The 18,391-nt window shown below is 56.7% G+C and overlaps 1 protein-coding gene across 1 annotated transcript in view; it reads right to left on the bottom strand.

The window, feature by feature from the left end:
- The window catches only part of LOC103258499 (immunoglobulin superfamily DCC subclass member 3), a 40,065-nt gene that overhangs the window by 19,465 nt on the left and 2,209 nt on the right, over positions 1 to 18,391 (bottom strand). The window contains exons 5-7 of the mRNA XM_008056163.2: positions 18,265 to 18,371; positions 17,724 to 17,884; positions 16,204 to 16,509 (exon numbers count right to left, since the gene is read on the bottom strand). Coding sequence (XP_008054354.2) covers positions 16,204 to 16,509; positions 17,724 to 17,884; positions 18,265 to 18,371 — 574 coding nt within the window. The remainder of the gene's footprint in view (positions 1 to 16,203; positions 16,510 to 17,723; positions 17,885 to 18,264; positions 18,372 to 18,391) is intronic.

The following is an 18,391-nucleotide window of genomic DNA, read 5'->3' as shown; positions in this document are numbered from 1 at the left end:
CCCCCTCCTGCACCCCAGCTCCGCCGCACCCCCCGCAATTCCTCATGCAGTTGCCCGCACCCCCACCCCGCTGCACCCCCGCTGGGCCTCCTGTGCCCTCACCCCGCTGCACCCCCCAGTGCTCCATGCAGCCCCTCCGCACCCACGTTCCGCTAGTTCCCCTGAAACCCCCAGCCCGCCTTCACTCCACCCCAGCTAATCCCGCCTCGACCCCTCCCTGGCCACCACCCCCACCCTCCCCCGACGGCCGCGACGCTGAATGGCGCTGGCTAATTACCTCGCTCGCACCGCCGCGGGTGAATGGGGGGCTCCGGCATTGTGCGCCGCGAATGGAGAAAATAAGACAGCCATTGTCCCTGCGCGCCAAACGAGGGTTTGATGTCGCCGGCGAGCGAGGCACCATTTCCCGCCACCCCTCCCCCGCGGTGGCATTCCCCAGCTGAGCCGGCCTCGGCGGCGGCTGAGGGAAACTGAGAAGGCAGTCTCCCTTCTATGGAGGACACGCAGTGGCAAGGCTGGGCTCCCCCCCACCGTCCCGTGCCGGACCTTGGCCATGTGCAAGCCTGAAGCCAGCTCTGTCTGACCGGCAGGAACAGGCGACCCAGTTCCTGGCCAGCTTCCACGGGGAGGGTCCACACCTAGGGCCCTGCTGGGTGCCAGCACCTGAAGGCCCTGAAGAAGCGGTGCAGAAGGCGGGAGAGAAAGCTCAGAAACAAGAGGAAAGGACTGGCCTGGACTGAGGGTCAGAGAGGAGGATACAGGGCAAAGAAGAACTGAAGGTCAGAGAGGAGGCCCAGAGTAAGAAAGGACGGAGGGAAAGAGGGGAGGCCCAGAGTAAGGAAGAACGGAGGGTGAGAGAGGAGAGCGCAGACCATGGGCTCATGTGGATTTAATGCCCCAGCACTGAGGGGGGTTCATTCCAGACGGGCCTCCAGGAGAGGGTGGCTGGAGACAGGAGTCCCAACAGTAGCCAGGAAGCACCCCACCACCACCACTCAGGGTAGATAAGCCTGAAAAATTTTCTCTTTCACTAGAAGATAAAGTGGGTCTTTCAGAGTCAATCAGGACCAAAGAAGCATCAGGATAGGGACTTGGAGTCAGAACCCAAGGAAGCCACTGGAGAGGGACTCAGAGTCAGTCAGGACCCCAGAAGCACCAGGGGAGAGAGTCAGAGTCAGCCAGGACCCTAGGAAGAACAGAGGGAGGGACTGAGTCAGTCAGGACCCAAGGAAGCACCAGGGGAGAGACTCAGAGTCAGTCAATACCTAAGAAAGCAGCAAGGGAGGGACTCAAAGTCAGTCAGGACCCAAAGAAGCACCAGGGGAGGGACTCAGCATCAGTCAGGACCCAAGGAAGCACCAGGGGAGGGACTCAGAGTCAGTCAGGACCCAAGGAAGCACCAGGGGAGGGACTCAGAGTCAGTCAATACCTAAGAAAGCAGCAAGGGAGGGACTCAAAGTCAGTCAGGACCCAAAGAAGCACCAGGGGAGGGACTCAGCATCAGTCAGGACCCAAGGAAGCCACCATCGGGGAACTCAGTCAGGACCCAAGGAAGTATCAGCAGAGGGACTCAAGAGTCAGTCAGGACCTAAGAAATCACTGAGGGAGGGACTCAGAGTCAGTCATGACCCAAGGAGGCACCAAGGGAGGGACTCAGAGTCAATCAGGACCCAAGGAAACACCAGGGAAGGGACTTAGAGTCAGTCAGGACCCAAGGAATCACCAGGGGAGGACTCAGAGTCAATCAGGACTCAAGGAAGCACTGGGGGGACTCAGAGTCAGTCAAGACCTAAGGAAGCACTTGGGGAGGGACTCAGAGTCAGTCAGGACCCAAGGAAGTACCAGGGGAGGGACTCAGAGTCAGTCAGGATGCAAGGAGGCACCAGGGGAGGGACTCAGTCAGGATGCAAGGAGTCACCAGGGGAGGGACTCAGAGTCAGTCAGGACACAAGGAAACCACTCTGAGGGACTCAGAGTCAGTCAAGGGCCAAGGAAGCACCAGGAGAGGGAGAGTTTTCAGGACTGAAGGAAACTACCAGGGAAGGGACAGATGACCCTCACTAGCTATGCACTCAGAGATCTTCTATGCCACGTCACGCTACCTTCTCACCATCACCACCTAATATGGGACTTCCAGGGTGGGTGACAGCTTTCAAGCCCTCCTGCTCTGTCCCTTGGTGCTGGACGCGAGGCAGGTGGACTCAGGAGAGAGGTTCTGCAAGGTTGGCAGGTTTGAGAATGGACCCTCAAGGCTGCACAGTCTTCCTAATCTCTGATGGGTATTGACTGCTTCTGCCACAGGAAGAGTGACAAGAACGTCCAGATGTTCCATCAGGCTTAGTCAAGGACAAGGCCAGGTCTGCTCTGTTCCCCAGGTCAGCAGCAGGCCGCTGGACTAAGTCAGGGACCCTGGGCCAGAGCTCTCCCTATGTCCACGTGACCAGTCAACATGCTGTGTAGGCAGCTCCTCACTGTGCCCTGGAACAAGCACATGCATCTATCCTCCCACTTACCAGGATAAAGCTGAAGAACGGACACAACTTGCTGAGGATCAAAGGAGGCACGGCCAGGCTGTCTCTTGCTCTGACACTGTGGCAACTCATACTGCCAGCACCCAGGCTGACAGACTCCAAAGCCCTCCATGGAGACCTCTGGACAACTCACTGTCTTACAGCTCAGTCCCAAGTCAGGGTTTTGGCCAGCCCTGGACATAACCTTAGATAGGATCAAAATGCTTTCTTCATCATGCTCCTAAGTCTTCACCTTCAAATCCTATTTTCACCATGAAGGCTCTGGGCCATGTCAGCACCACGGCACCTGCTACTGAACTGCACCCTGTGTACCTGTGTACTGGGTAGTTGTTTTGAGGACGCCAATGAAAGCAAGCACCAAAAAGAGAAGGGTATGCTGCTAGAGGCAGGGCCGACCCTGGAGGTTAGGCCCCACCAAGGTGGCCTCTCCTCACCCAGGACAGCAGGGAACGAGGCTCAAAGCCCTGCTCTAGAGAGAAGGGACTTATCCAAGGAAACAGCACCACAGTAGCAGCAAGTCCAACAACGTTCTGATGCTGGATGGGTCACTAGCTTCATTCTGCAAGACTAAAGCGACTATCCAAACAGAAACCACACTTGTGGCCACTGCACATCACCACATGCGTGCCTCCGTGGCCCAGATGCCAGCAGGAGTGCCCACGTGTCCAATCCTCCAAGTTCTACTTTGGAAAATGGGATATTCAAAAAGCAAGAAATGCCTCCAGGGCCAGATCAGAGAAAACAAAGTGCTTTCTAGCAAAGCCCTTTGCTCCGTACACCCTTCCTTTCCCAAGTCTGAGACACAGATGCTCGGACATTAAGAACAATGCTCTGTGGGTGAGTGTTCTGATGGGAAGGTGACAAGCATACTACGAGTGTGTCTTTCCTCCCATGTCCAGGTTCGTGGCCACATGCACTGACTTGGCATGCTGCTGCTCTGTGGTTCCAACTGCGAGATCACAGGCAGGTAGGCATGTCCGTACCAGGACGGTCTTCCCACAGAGGACACACAGGCACTGGAGGGCAGGGGAGGCCTCTGGGCACAGAACCCGGCCTGCTGGCTCTTCTGTGGGTCAGGCAGGTAGCCTGGCATTCCAGAAATGTCTCCAGCCTTCCCGGAAGGGCATCCCATCCTCAGATGCTGAGTGCCAGAGCTGCCTCTCCGGGGGGCAAGCCGAGGTCTGAACTCACCTGGCCAAGCCCTCCCACTCAGCACGTGGCACCCGTGGCTCAGTCTAATCTCCATCCTCTTCTAGGTGGCCAGTGGCCAGACTCTGGAAGAAGAGAGTTTCAAGGAAGGTAATAGAATAGGGACACAGGATGCCCCTTAAGACCAGAGGAGGCTGGGAGCGGCGACTTGGACAGTTAGAGGCAGGGCAAGGGTGAGGTTCTTGCACCCTTGTTGAGCAAGAGCAGCCCGATGAGGCAACAGAGCCCCTGAGCAGGGCCCAGAGGCCAGCTGAGGATGGTTCAGTGGGACCGCCTGCAGCCTTCAACAGTGAGGCCCGATCCCACCAGAGTCCCTGCCCACCACACCACACCCACTCCCACAAGGTGTGTAGGCCTGCGGGAGGGACACATTCTGCACTAGATGTTCCAGAAGGGACCTGTCTTCTGACTCCTCTACCCCCGAAAAGCAAAGCTGAGCATATAGCCCATGAACTCTGTGGAATTGCTGTGGTAAAAGTAATATCACTTTGTTTCAGGAAGGCCTGAGCCTGTCAACATCACACCAGCTTGCCTGTAATGATCAGTTCCATGGAAAAATGATTTGAGAAGCAAAACTAGAAACAGGGGTGGGCAGGAATATCAGACAGGCTCAGTCCTGAGCTTGTTCTGTGTCATATCATCACTGGTGATCTGAGATCAAGCCTGAAGACACGACCACATGAGTCAGGGCTTCTCTACAATGCTGACTTTTTTTTTTTTTTAAGTTGCACTCTCACTTCGTTGCACAGGCTAGAGTACAGTGGCATGCTCACGGCCACCCCAGCGTCAGCCTGCTGGGCTCCGGTGATCCTTCTGCTTCAACCTTCCAAGTAGCTGGAACTACAGGTGCGTGCTACCACACCCGGCTAATTTTTTATTTACTGTAGAGACAAGGTCTTGCCAAGTTGCCTGGGCTGGTCTTGAACCCGCAGGCTCAGGCAATCCACTCGCCTCAGTCTCCCAAAGTGCTGGAATTACAGACTGAGCCACCAAGCCCATCCAATGCTAACAATTTTAAAGGACCTCACAGAATTGGGGTAAAGGGAATTTACAGGAAGGTGACATCCCATATCAGCTGGGATGTAAGAGGCAAAACAAAACCCAAAAGGGGATGAGGAAGAGATAAACCAAGTCTGCAGATGGCAGAAAAGCTCCGAGGCCTGTTCATCACAGCCAACACTGGCTTTCGTGTCTGCAGGGCCCACCCAGCACTGGCTCTGAAGCTGGAGACCAGCCCCATGTGCTCACCACACGCCAGAAGGAGCGTCTCTGGGTCCGTGGATCAGAGTTCTGCACACCAGGGCTTGGGACAAGGTCCCTTCCCTGGGCCTTGTCCCAAGCCAGTCATAGTGAAGGGAGGAATGGACTAGACAGGAAGTTGGGAGAGGAGGAGGCTGGGTGAATCAGCAAACCAGGGAGAGGCTCTGCCTCCCGCCCCCATGCCATGGCTAAGACCAGCACGGGGCAACCACCTGGCTTAGGGCTGCCATCCCATGGAGGTTTTGGACCCACTGAGATCTGCCCACCTCAAGATTCTCCCACAAGCGTTGGTCTGGCTCTAGGCCCCTGCAGAAGTCCCTGGTCTGTACCCCAAGTCAGGTGGAAATGGAGGGGTGGGAAACCCAAGGCCACCCCTCTCTCCATTTTCCTCCAAGACAAGGTCCAGGTTTCCAGTTGGCAGGGGTGAGTTCCCAGTTGCTGGATAAAAATATCTCCTCCCACACTGATCACAGAACTGTGACCCCCAACATACCATGTCCCTGATGCCAGAAGCCCAGGAAGTGAGGACACGTGTGCATACTTGAACACACACTGGCATACATTCTCACTCACACTGGCTGGCATGGGGTCAGGTGCACAAGTTCCACCATGCCATGGGGGGGGGCAGGACATCCCTCCTCCTGCTGAGAGACAGAGGCTCAACTTCAGAACCACTGTCCCCCCATCCCTCCTTCTGCTGAGAGGCAGAGAGTCATCTTCAAAACCAGCTGTCACCGCCGCACCCTGCCTGGGGTGAGAGCCAGGCACCCTACACAGGACCCACAAATGCATCTCCAAACTTCAGTCTTGGACATTCAGGGCAGGGGCCAAGAGGGCAGGAACAGAGGGCGACAGTGAGAGAGGGGACAAATGACCTAAGTGCTCTTCTCAAATGTTCATCCTGACACCTAAAAAAAGGAGATCAAGCCAGCTGCCCAGGAGAGCAGGAAGGGGGCAGCGGTGTCCTGAAACTTCACAACTGGAAAGGTCTTGGGGGGGTCTTTAAACCTGAACCTCCTGCACCACCTTCTACCCAGGAGGCGGGCAGACATCCACATGCACACAGGCTAAAATGTAATGCTGAAAGCAGCGTTCTGCGGTATTGGGGCCGGGGAGGATGCAGAGGTTCACAGCACAGAGTTGGTCAAGTCTAAGCTACTCCTGTGACCCTCAGTCGATAGTGGTGGGCCAGAGGTTGCCTCCTGGCCGGGCCTCCGCCCTCAGACACCAGCACCTTAGCCCAGGTCCCACTGACAAAGGGGGCAGGACCCACACTCCCCAAGTGCCGGTCCCATTTCTGCTCTCCCCTTAAAGACAGGTGGGTAACGCCTCCTCCCACTTCCACAAAAGCACACTGAGGCCTGTAGTGTAAGGGAGGAGGCTCTGAGCTTGACCCCAGAGCTGCCCTCAGTGTGGACCTTCTGCATCTCACTGAGGAATCTGCAATACCACCGTGGCACTGGCAGGGTGCCCTGCAAGGGTGTGTGAGGCTTATTACAGGATAGTCTGAGGATGAATTCTAGGTTTTCCTTGATTTCTCCCCACAAAAGCTGGTGGAGTCGTTGCCAGGGTCCCTGGTGGAGCAGGACTGGGCTGGGGGCACGTGGACGGGAGCCATGGTAGACAGTGCCCATGCCCCAGGAATGGCAAGCCCCCAAATTGGGACCTTCAGCAGGGGGTAAGCTCCCTGGGTCCAGGATCTTAGTCCCTTGAGTGCTGAGTGTCCAGGCGGGCCGGTGAGTCCCCAGGAGGGTCTGGTCTGGTTCTCCTGGGTTCAGTGGTCCCCCTGCCAGGCTCTCGTCCCAGAGATCAAATGTCTCTCCTGTCTCAGGGTTCCCAGCCCCAAGCGTCCCACTCCCCTCTCCAGTAGAGACCCTGTGCAGGGGGAGGCCCTTTCTCCAGGCATCGCCCCTTCCTGCTGGGCGGCTGGGTGGGTGCCCATGACCCCTCCACATTCCCTTAGCAGGAGGAAGGCTCCAGCCTCCCACAGTAGCAGGGAATATGGCACAGTGGCCTGGGACATGGGACACCTGGCTGCCTGGCCCTGGGGCTGCAGCTATTGTGCAGCAGGGGACCTGACAAGGTCATTAGTAGCCTCTCCTCCAGGCGACTATGGCTCCCACCCCTACAGCTCACTCCTGCCAGGTCCCCTGGGGAGCAGAAGCCCAGCCAGTTCCTCTCCTGTGATTTGTTCTGAATTTCCAAACAAAGAGTAATTATGACAGACGTGGAGCAATCAGCATCATTATGCGGAAGCAAGGAAGGGAGAGGGTGGGGGTGCCGGATTTTCCTCCTTGGAAGAAACTCCGACCTCCAGTAGCCCCGCAGCCCCCCAAGTTCCTCCTGCACTGGCAGGGGCAGGCAAGACTCCTCAGTCCTGAGAGCTCAGAGGAGACTTTCCGGCAGCAGTGAGGGTTGGGGGCATGTCACCCTGCCTGGTCTTGGTGACTCCCAGCCTGGCCAGGGTTCTAAGCTGTTCTCTGATGCCCACCCGGGGTATCTCCAGGTGTCTGGCTTTATTTCTGAGACATTAACACCAATATGTTCTTCAGGAATTAGACCCCCCCCCAAAGACACTCAGGCCAGTGGACCCAGTGACCCAGGGAGACCTGGGTTCAAATCTAGCTTCCCTATTTACTGTCTGCCCTTGGCCAAGTTAATTGACCCTTCTGAGCCTCTACTTACTCATCTGTAAAATAGGACCAGTCATTCCTATTGGTAGAACTGCAAACATCTGTGAATTAACATGTAAAGGCCCATCTTCCATGACTACCTTTCCTACAACTGCAGGTTCGCCGTGAGCACCAGCCCCCTCTCAGGTGTCCTGGAACCTCCCAGGCCCTCTGCAGTCTGCCCAGGGTGTCAGGAGCTCACACCCAAGGCCTGTCACCCAGAGCAACCAGGCAGAACAGGGCAGGACAACAGAAAACAGAAGAATGCATGCCAGCCACCTGAACAAAGGGCAGCAAGGAGTGCAGCCAGGAAAGGTTTAGAAACCAGAAACAGGAGAGGTCCCTTGTGGGCCCCGGCTAGAGGACCATCTTCATGTCTGTAAGGTGAGGGGGTCAGCAAGAAGGGCTCAAGGCTCCCCGAAGCCCCGCCCCCCAGGGGATGGAGATACTGCAGTCCTGGTAGACTGGGAGTCTGAGGGTTCTGGCTGCAGCTGGCCACTCTGAGAGGGGCTGGAAGGTGGGTCTCTTGGTAGCCTCCCCTCCTCCCATCGAGGTGGTCTGGACTCCATCTGTCCACCCCATATCCCTGGGGCCTTGGTGGTTCCCCTCACATTCCATGGCCTTGGGGGCAGCCAGACCAGAAAGTCCAGTTCCTGTCCATTATCACTGCTCGCATCTGCACTGCAACCCAACACCAGCATTCCAGAGAGGGCCCGGGCAGGCACCACCCGCCTGGCTGGGGTCAGCGTCAGTGTCCAGCTCAGGGACTGCCCAGAGGTCCATTCTCAGGTTCCTCTCAGTGCCCCAGGGGACCTTTGCCTTTCTCTGGGTCATCCTAAGCCCTATCCTCTCAGCCTCTCCTCCCTTCCCTGCAGAGGTGTGAGTTCACCCACCCCTTCTCCTGAAACACAGCAGAAGATGGCACTCACAGGAATCCCACAACTGGATAAGGAGGCAGGAGGAGGGATAGAAAAACAAAGAGAGAGGAACAGGAGAAAGGAAGAAGGCAGGGAAGACAGGGCAGGAGGGACATGTAGGCAGATATATAAAACGTGGCCTCAGAGGAAGGCAGTTCAGGACCTCGAAACCAAGATCCAGAGAAGGGGGGGATGGAAGCCCCTGCCCATTGCATCAGGGAAGCCCCGTGCTGCCCCTACCTTGGCCTTAAGCCCACCTCCACCCTGGCACCTCCCTGCTCTGGGGTCCCCAGCAGCTCCCCAGCCTCCTGCTTCCTGGTCTTCAGTCTCAGTTCAGCCACTATCCTCCCTCTGCTTTGCATACCTATGTCCTGTGTCCTCAGGAAGCCATGGAAACCCCTCTCTCCTGCTCCCCACTGATGCTGAGGGCAGGACAGGGCTTGGCATTCTTTGAAATGGGGTGAATATAGCTAGGTTGATGGAGCAAGTGCAGAGACCTGGGAGGCTCTGGGGACTGGCATGCAGACTGGCAGAAAGGAAGACCACGGTCCGCTGGGCAGGGTGGCTCAAGCTTGCAACCCCAGCACTTTGGAAGGCTGAGGAGGGAGACTCACTTGAGCCCAGGAGTTCAAGACCAACATAGTGAGACACCCCATCTCTTACAAAAAAGAACAGGCTGGGCACAGTGGCTCACACCTATAATCCCAGCAGTTTGGGAGGCCAAGGTGAGAGGACCACCTGAGCCCACGGGTTCAAGACCAGCCCAGGCAACTTGGTGAGATCTCATCTCTACAATAAATCAAAAAAGTAGCCAGGCGTGGTGGCACGTGCCCATAATTCCAGCTACTTGGAAGGCCGAGGTGGAAGGATCGCCTGAGCCCAGCTGTAAGTATGCCACTGCACTGTAGCCTGGGCGACAGAATGAGACTATGACTCAAAAAATTTTTTAAAAAAATGAAAAAACAACAAGCTGGGCATGGTGGCTCATGCCTATAATCCCAGCACTTTCAGAGGCTGAGGTGAGAGGATTACCTGAGCCCATGGGTTCAAGACCAGTCTGGGCAACTTGGAGAGACCTTATCTCTACAATAAACCAAAAAATTAGCTGGGTGTGGTGATGCACACCTGCAATTTCAGTTACTTGGAAGGCTGAGGTGGAAGGATCGCCTGAGCCCAGCAGGTCAAGGCTGTGGTGGCCGTGAGTGTGCCATTGCACTCCAGCCTGGGCAACAGAGTAAGACTTCAACTTTAAAAAAAAAAAAAAAAAGAAGAGAAAAAGAAAACAATGGCCGGGACTACTGGAGGTGCTATGGTTGTGCCACATGCTCACAGGGTGAGCCCCAACCCACCACCCAGCGGCTGGACCTCCCTCCTTGCTCACTCAACCGCTTTAACTCCTCTTTCACTCAGCCCTTCTGGGGACCTGGTAAGATCATCTATCACTGTCTCTTGCTCTGCCTGTCCTGTCTGCTCCAGCCTTCTGGCCACGCTGCTCAGGGAAGAGGGTCCCATGGAAGGGCCCCCAGCAAGGGGAGACAGACCCCAGCCCCAGGTACTATACACATCTGTCAGCGCACACCTGTGCGCTCAGAAACCCACATAGGTCACGTGGCAACACACACACATGCACACGCGCACACTCATGCACACCCCCTGCTGGCCTCTGCATTTGTTTGCTGCCAGGCTGTGCCAGAGAACAGGGTGCCCAGGGTGGCTGCACAGGCAGACGTTCTCAGAGGAATCACTCAGTGCCATCTAGACAAAGGCGCTGTGAGCAGTTTGTCCATTATGGCATTGGAGGCTGCAAGGAACCGCCTTCAAGTCTCCGTGGAAAGGCTGTTCCCACTCCGCCTGTGGGGGCTCTGGGAGGGGAGGCCCAGGCAGCACAAGAGGCCAGGAGTGGAAAAGTTCCTCTAGGGTGGGGAGGGGCCGGGGGCCGGTCCGTTTCATTTGCAGGCTGCAAACGCCTCTTCTATTCACAGCCCACATTCCCAGCCAAGGCGCCTGGTCATGACAATGCTGGGAGCAGGAACAGAGGAGATTTGCACATTGTACTCCGGGGGCCAGCTGGCTGCCTGCAACAGCCCAGCCAAGGTGTGGGAACCAGAGGCGCTCCACATCCACACTAGGGGGTGGGGGTGCTAAGCCTGTGGACAGAGGCTTGGTCCAGACAGAGAACCAAGCGGAAGGCAGGAGCCTGGGGCCCAGGCATGGAGAGCGCCAGGCAGTTCAGCCTCCAACTCACAATCCATCTGCCCCTCTGAGCTAAAAGCACGGCCCCCGGGTCCTGCCCACCCTTCACCGCTCACAAGCTCTGTCCCTCTGAGCTATGCTATCAATTACGGGGGCAGAGGGGCAGAGCTGAGTGAAAGATGGAGACAGGCAGGGACAGCTTTGTCATGGAAGGCCACCCGCTCCCTTGGTTCTGACTGAGCTCCATGGCCAGTGGTGTGAGAAGCCTATGGGAGCCGGAGTTGAGGGACCAGACGCAGCATCAGCCGCAGCCCAGTGGCCTAACTGCATAGGCAGCCTTGCGGGAGTGCTTTGCTGGGTGCACAGACCACAATGCTCCTACCAAAGGAGGGGGGCAGGGTCACTGGAAGTTGAATGGTCATTGGGGAGGAATGAGTGGGAGTTTTTGAAAAGGAAATGGCTGGGAGAGGGTCCTGGGCATGTGGACGGCAGGAAGCAGAGGGCAGCCTTGATCCAACCCCCAGCCTCACAGTGAGAAGCAAAGCCCAGAGAGGGTGGGCGACTTTTCTGTGGCCTCACAGGATGCCTGGTGTCCAGACAAGAACCCTTCTCTCACACCCCACGCTTCTGGGGATGACGCCCGTGTTGGTGAGGGCAGGGTGTGGTTGGTGGAAAGCATGACGCTCACTCTCAGGCCTGCCCCTATGCACACTGATATTGGTGTGCTGGGCACGAGGGCAGGCAGAGGTGGGGCTGCTTCACCACACCCAGGACACTGCAGCCCAATGCCTACTCCTGCCATCACAGGGAGGCAGGTGTGTGTGTCAGAGGGGTCATCAGAGAGCCTTGCTCAGGCCTCGCCGCTAAGAAGCCCTTCAAGGAGAGGCAGCTTGGGTCCCACCCGCCAGGCCTGAGGACCGGCCTCTAGGTGACAAAGGCCTCAGAGCCACCAGCCCCCACACCAGGAGCTGCACTCCATGACCCACCACTCCTGAGCTGCAAGCTGTGCTCCCCGAAGCTTCCAACCCCACCAAACCTGGTGCACAGACCCATCTGCAGCCCCATCCCCAGATGTATACAGCCATGGCACCAGTCACCAGAAGGGACTGCAGAGTAGCTGGGGATGCTGCCTCCCCCAGGCAAGCAGAGAACAAGTCAGACCTTGGAAGGAGGGGCTGGGGCTGAGGGTGTGCCAAGGCAGGAAGGCCGGAGCTAGAAGTGGATGTTCTCCCTACTACACCGCCCTGCTTCTTCCCAGGAGCCTGAGATCATGGGGTCCTTCCTAGGCTCTACCGCATCTATAGGAGCACTAAGCAAACCTCACACTTGTCACCTGGCTCCCTCCTGGAATAACAGCTCGCGTCACGAACACCTAGGCAGCAGCCTAGGAGCCTTCCATGTGCCCCACACATGGCCACGGCTGGTCCTCACATGTAAGCATGACTCCCCCCATTTTAGAGAAGAGGAGAGGTTAAGAGACTTGCCCAAGGTCCCACAGCCAGTAGGGGGAGGGCTGAGCCCACCCAGTCTAGGTCTGTTTGCAGCTATGACCCACCCTATGGCCACGGCAGGCACCATCAGGATTCCAGGCAGGGGGCAGCAGTCCTGGTTCTCCAAGAATCCTGGCCCCTAGGTCCTCATCCCAGGGCTAGTGATGACATGGGCACTGATGAGCACCCTCCTGAGTGCTGAGCCTGTCAACAGTCTACACTGCAGCAGCCAAGAAACCCCGGAGTTAGCCTGTGTTCTCAGATGAGGGGATGAGGCTGGGGCGGGTCAGAACTTCACTGAGGGTACAGGATTGCTCGGTGGGATTGGGTGCACACGAACCTGCTATGCCTGAGGCCTGTCCTGTGACCCTCCCTGTGCTGCCCACAGATGCCACCCGAGGCCACGGTAGAAGTGTCTCCCCGAGCCCTGTTGCTCCCAGCGTCCCAGGCCCTGTCCCAAGCCGGCCATCACAGTGTCCCGTCACGGTGTCCTGGCTCCTGTCCCCAGAAGAGGGTCTCACAGGCCAGCCAAGCTCCTACCGTGCCCTGAGACCCTCCCAGGAAGGGGTTAAAGCAGAACAATGCACTCTGGCTCTGATAATTCCACTCCCTGACGCATGTCCCCAGAGAGCTCCCTAAATGACTCCCAGGGAGGGAGAGTGTGGGGGCTGGGCGGAGAATCAGGCCATTTCCTTTTGCCAGAGATTAACCTCTGGGCCAACAGTTAAGGGTTGTGGCTGTGGAGCTGCCTTTATGGCGCTGTTGCGTGCCAAGCAGAGTGTGGTGTGCCCGTCCTCACAGCCCCTACAAGGCAGCATCCTCTGCACGTGCTCGGGAGAGGAAATGGGCTGAGCCAACATGAGCTTATCCAGGGTCTCACGTTGACAAGTTTCTATGTTCAGTCCCCAAACTCTCAGCATATGGATCTGTGAAGCAGGGAATCCAGGGATCAGGAGCATGGATGCTCGTAGGACCCTGAGTCACCCATTCTGAAAGGAAAACATTTGGCTGGTGTGGTGGCTCAGGCCTGTGATCCCAGGACTTAGGAAGGCCAAGGCAGGAAGAGCACTTGTGGCTAGGAGTTCAAGACCAGCCTAGGCAACCATAGCAAGACCTCATCTCTTAAAAAAAAAAAAATTTAAAAATTAGCTGAGTAAGCCGGGCTCGGTGGCTCAGCCTATAATCCCAGCACTTTGGGAGGCTGAGGCGAGTGGATTGCCTGAGCCTGAGGGTTCAAGACCAGCCCTGGCAACTTGGCGAGACCTCATCTCTACAATAAATCAAAAATTAGCTAGGTGTGGTAGTGCACACCTGTAATTCCGGCTACTTGGAAGGCTGAGGTGGAAGGCTCACTGGAGCCCAGCAGGTCGACGCTGGGGTGGCCTTGAGCGTGCCACTGCACTCCAGCCTGGACAACGGAGTAAGACTCCAACTAAAAAAAAAAAATTAGCTGGGTATGGTGACACACACCTGTAGTTCCAGTTACTTGGGAGGCTGAGGCAGAAGGATCACTTGAGCCCAGGAGCTCAAGGCTGTGGTGAGTTGTGATCATGCCACTGCACTCCAGCTTGGGCAACAGAGTGAGACTCTAACACTTGAAGCTGAAGCCTCAAAGTATCTGCCTGTGGTGTCGCCAACCTGGTCACCTTTTCAGAACAGCATCTGAGCCCCTGGCATGGTAGGGGGCACTCCCAGCCTTCAGTCATCAGCTCAGATGTTCAGTAGACCCACCACGGAGACCTGCACACAAAGACAAGTCCCCTGGGAGACTGTCTTGGAGGGGTGATTGGCACAGCCCCTCCACAAGGGCCCCGAGGAGCAGAGGCTCAGGGGGTTCCTATCCCTTCCCAAAACTCTTCCAAAAACTCCTTCCAGGCACCGTCACCTATGGAGGAAGCCCAGGCAGGTAATCAACCTTGGCAGTTTCTAGGGACACCAGCCTGTGGAGTGCGAAAGTGTCCAGCCGTACACTGTCTGGCATTCGAGTCTCCCCCATGGGCCACTGCCTCGAGGTAGAGGCCATGTCATAGTACCAGGCCTAGAGGGAACCCCCAGATGTCTCCAGGACCCCAAAGGACTCACCCACAGCCCAGGTCTTACACTACCCTGTTGGGGGTGTCTAAGGAAACCGGGCGGCATCACCATTCACAGAAAAGCATGTTCACAGTGAGTGCTGCAGTGGCCACCAGGACTTTTCCTCCAACTCTGGCTGGTGGTGCTGGTGACGTGACCCGGTGGGTCATCCATCTCGGCAGGGACACCAGCATGGGGACCTGGGAGGTGTGAGGGCATGGGAGCATCTCCCCAGGAGCCACCTCTCGCCTCTCTCCCATCTGTAGATTGTCCGGGGTCCCGCCCATGGCTGGCTCCTCCCTCATACCCAGCCATCTGCTCCTAGGCAGCACCAGCCTCCCCAGACTGCCTGGAGGCCTGATGGAGGGTGGCTAAGCCAGGAGCAGTGTGTCTCAACATCCAGGGATGTCCCATGAGTCCCATGTGGGGGCCTGACCCACCTTCCTGACAACAAAAGGGCATCTTCAACCCTGAGCGGCTCTAGCCATAGACCCATCCGTCCCTCACCAGCCGCTAGGGAAACTACAAGTTCCCAGAGCCAGGAAGAAACACTACAACAATGGATGGAGGCACATGCCCCAGGGGAGGGGGGGCAAGGGGGGGATTTGGGGAATTGAGGAGGGCTTGGGGTATCAAGGGGGGTTAGGAGAGTCGGGGGTTGGAGAGGCAAGGGGGTTGGGGAGGTGAGGAGGTTGGGGAGGTGAGAGGGTTGGGGAGGTGAGGGGCTTGACTGCTACGGCCACAGCCCCGGTTCTATTGGTGCAGATCAGAGTCTCCTAAGGCTCAGTGTTCTCATCTGTGAAAAGGGGGGTGGTAACACCTGCCTCTTGCTCTCCAGGGCTATGGTGATGACACAGGGAGAATCCGTGCAGAGAGCATGGGTGCCCAGAAGGCAACAAAGACCTAAGAAGTTCACCTAGACTTGTGATCAGCAATGGTCAGAGCAGTCTCCAGAAGGGACAGCCCTTTCCAAAGCCGAGATATCCCTTCGTCAGAATGCTGTCCCCGCTCAAGAACAAAGCCTTCTCCGTCACCACCCACACCCGGCTCACCGACCCCAGGACACAGGAGAGTCGGGGTGGATGCAACACACTGCTGGTATGCACAGACCCACCCACAGGACTGCAGAGGTTCAGGGCAGTTACAGCTCAGTCACCGCCCTCACCCCACACCTGCTCAGTCTCTGCCTCCTACCCAGGAGAGCCTATGAGCTCCAGGGTGAGCAAGAGTGGGGTCATCACTGAAACAGTCCCCACATCATCCCATTGCATTTTTTAAAGCAAAGTGTTGACAACCTTCAGAACCTCATCACTGGTGTAGTGAGGCCTTATCCTACCCAAAGGTTTGAATTAATTCAAACATCTAATTAACAATTGCATGTAGCCAAAATTGCCCTTCAAAAATATCTTAAAATCTGGTCAGGCTCACACCTATAATTCTAGCACTCTGGGAGGCTTGAGCCCAGGAGTTCAAGACCAGCCTAGGCAACATAGTGAAACCCTGTCTCTACAAAAAAAAAAGAGAGAGTGAGAAAGAAAAACAATATTTTAAATCGCCCATGAAATGGGCAACTGCTTATCTTTAACCACAAGAGCCCTACTCAGTGGACAGGATGCTCGTATGACAGGCGTATGGAAACCAACACACACTGACCCAAGAATTCAACTCACATTCCAGTCAAAGGAGCCCAAGATGTCGTTCCCCCACCACACATCCCAGCCGTGCACTTTTCACACAGCCATGCTAAGGCTTTGTCGACCAGCGGCTAGGAAGGTGGGGTGCTCCCCAGCCCTCCCCTGGACTGCCCTTGGGTCCCCGTCCAGCTCCCACAAAAGGAAGGCAAGGACTGTCCACTTACTTGCAGCCTGGATGCGAGCCTTCCGGCTGACCACCAGCCCAAAGCGGTTCTGGGCCACACACTCATAGTCGCCCTCATCAGAAGGGCTGCCTCCCTGCTGCGGCCGGAAGCGACGGATCACCAGTGACCCATTGGCCAGCAAGGTGGCATGGGAACTCTCCAGTAGCTCCACCCCATTCTTCCTCCAGGTGATGTGCAGAGGGGGTGTCCCCTCTACCCTGCAGCACAGCACCACAGGCTGTCCAGGCACAGCCACGTCATCGTGGGGCTCCACGGCAAACGCCAGCTCAGCAGAGTGGGCAAGACCTGTACCAGGGAAGGGAAACGGAGGAAACAGAGCAGTCAGTGTGCCTGTGGTACTACGCAGAGCATTCTGTAGCCCAAGCACCATCCCAGTAGCAGCTGCCGGAGTCACCAGACCATCAGAGAGGCAGATAGTCTGCACCATTCCCTCCTTCACAGATAGGGAAGCTGAAGCCCAGGGGTGCTGAGCGACTTGCCCAGGGTCTCACAGTTAGTCATTGCAAATCTGGGTCCCCAAGTCACATCCGACTCCAACCCAGTGGCTGCCACTCCTGTGAGCGCCCTGAACATTGATGCCTCACAGCCTTTCAGAGTGTGACCAGAGGTGAAGTCCCCACGTGTCCTGGCCTCCCATTCTTCCAGTTTATACTTAGGAACAGCAAGGTGGCTTGTATCATAGAGGTGTATGATGCAATTGACAGTCTCAAAGGCACCATGGACAAGTAGAAGTTCTAAAGAAAGTTCAGGCAAGGTGGCTACACCTGTAATCCCAGCACTTTGGAAGGCCAGGGTGGGAGGATCACTTGAGCCTAGGAGTTCAAGACTGGTGTGGGTAACCTCTTCTCTACAAAAAATTAAAATAAAAAAAAGCTGGGCGTAGTGGTCCATGCCTGTAGTCCTAGCTACTTGGGAGGCTGAGGTGGGAGGATTGTCTGAGCCCAGGAGGTCAAGGCTGCAAAGAGCTGTGATCATGCCACTGCACTCCAGCTTGGGTGACAGAGTGTGACCCTAACTCAAAAAACAAAAAAAAACAAAAAGCAAGTTCTAGAGAAATACAGAGTGAAATAGTAATAAACCATGCTGGTTTTCGTTGTTGTTGAGTGGAGGGTCTCACTGTCACTCAGGCTAGAATGCAGTAGTGTGATCAAAGCTCACTGCATTCTCGACCTCCTGGGCTCAGGTGATCCTTCCACTTCAGCCTCCTGAGTAGCTAGGACTTCAAGCACACACCAGCACACCTGGTTAATTTTTTTGCTTTTTGTGAAGATGAAGTTTTGCTATGTTGCCCAGGCTGATCTTGAACTCCTGGGCCCAAGCACTCCTCCAGCCTTGGCCTCCCACTGCACCTGGCACATGCCGTTTTTTTTTAAGTCAGGGTTTAGTTCTGTCGCCCAGGCTGGAGTGCAGTGGTGCGTCAAAATTCACTGCAGTCTAGACCTCCTGGGCTCAAGCCATCCTCCTGCCTCAACCTCCGGAGTAGCTGGGACTGCAGGCACCAACAGAGCCTGGTTTATCACGCTTCTTTTTCCTGGCAAAACTACCAGAGGCCTGGCGGGTGCCAGGCAGGGAGCAAAGTGTGGAGCCTCCCACCCAGGGCACAGACTGGGCTGCGGCCCGTCCTCCTTCCCCTCGGATGCTCGGGCTGGTGTCCTTCCGTCTTTGTCACAGGGCGACACGAGGAGTAGGCCAGCCAACCAAGGTTTCCCAAAACTCAGGAAGGGGGGCTCCTGGAGCCCTTCCTCCCAGCCAGCCTCGAAGCTCCCGCGAAGAAAAGAAGCGGGCTGCACGAGGCGGCAGCAGGGAGGCGAGGGCGGAGGTTGGTCAGGGAATCCAAGCCCGCAGGAGGGACGAGTCCCCAAGCCCAGGCACGAGGCCAAGTCACCAACTTCTCCAGTAACTTCCAGACCAGTCATAACTGCACCGCGAAGGACGCGCCCACCGGGCAGACGCAGACCCTCCTCACGTACCCAAGAACGCCCCCTACTCTCCCAACCTTCCCTCCCCCCGGCAGAGCCCACGTTTAGCCTCTGGGCTCACCCTCCCTCAGCCCCTCCCATCCTCCGGTGCCGAGTCGCAGCCGCCTCGGCTCGTCCGCCCCGGGACGCCCTCAGGGTCGAGTTTCTCCGGGCCGCGGCGCTCCGCTCCTCGGGCGAGGACAGAGGAG

This window comes from Carlito syrichta, unplaced genomic scaffold (genome assembly GCF_000164805.1).
Source record: "Carlito syrichta isolate Samal-C Ts95f unplaced genomic scaffold, Tarsius_syrichta-2.0.1 Scaffold302272, whole genome shotgun sequence".
Lineage (NCBI taxonomy): Eukaryota > Metazoa > Chordata > Mammalia > Primates > Tarsiidae > Carlito > Carlito syrichta.
Note: the sequence above shows the minus strand (reverse complement) of the source record. Positions and strands in the feature narration are given on the sequence as shown.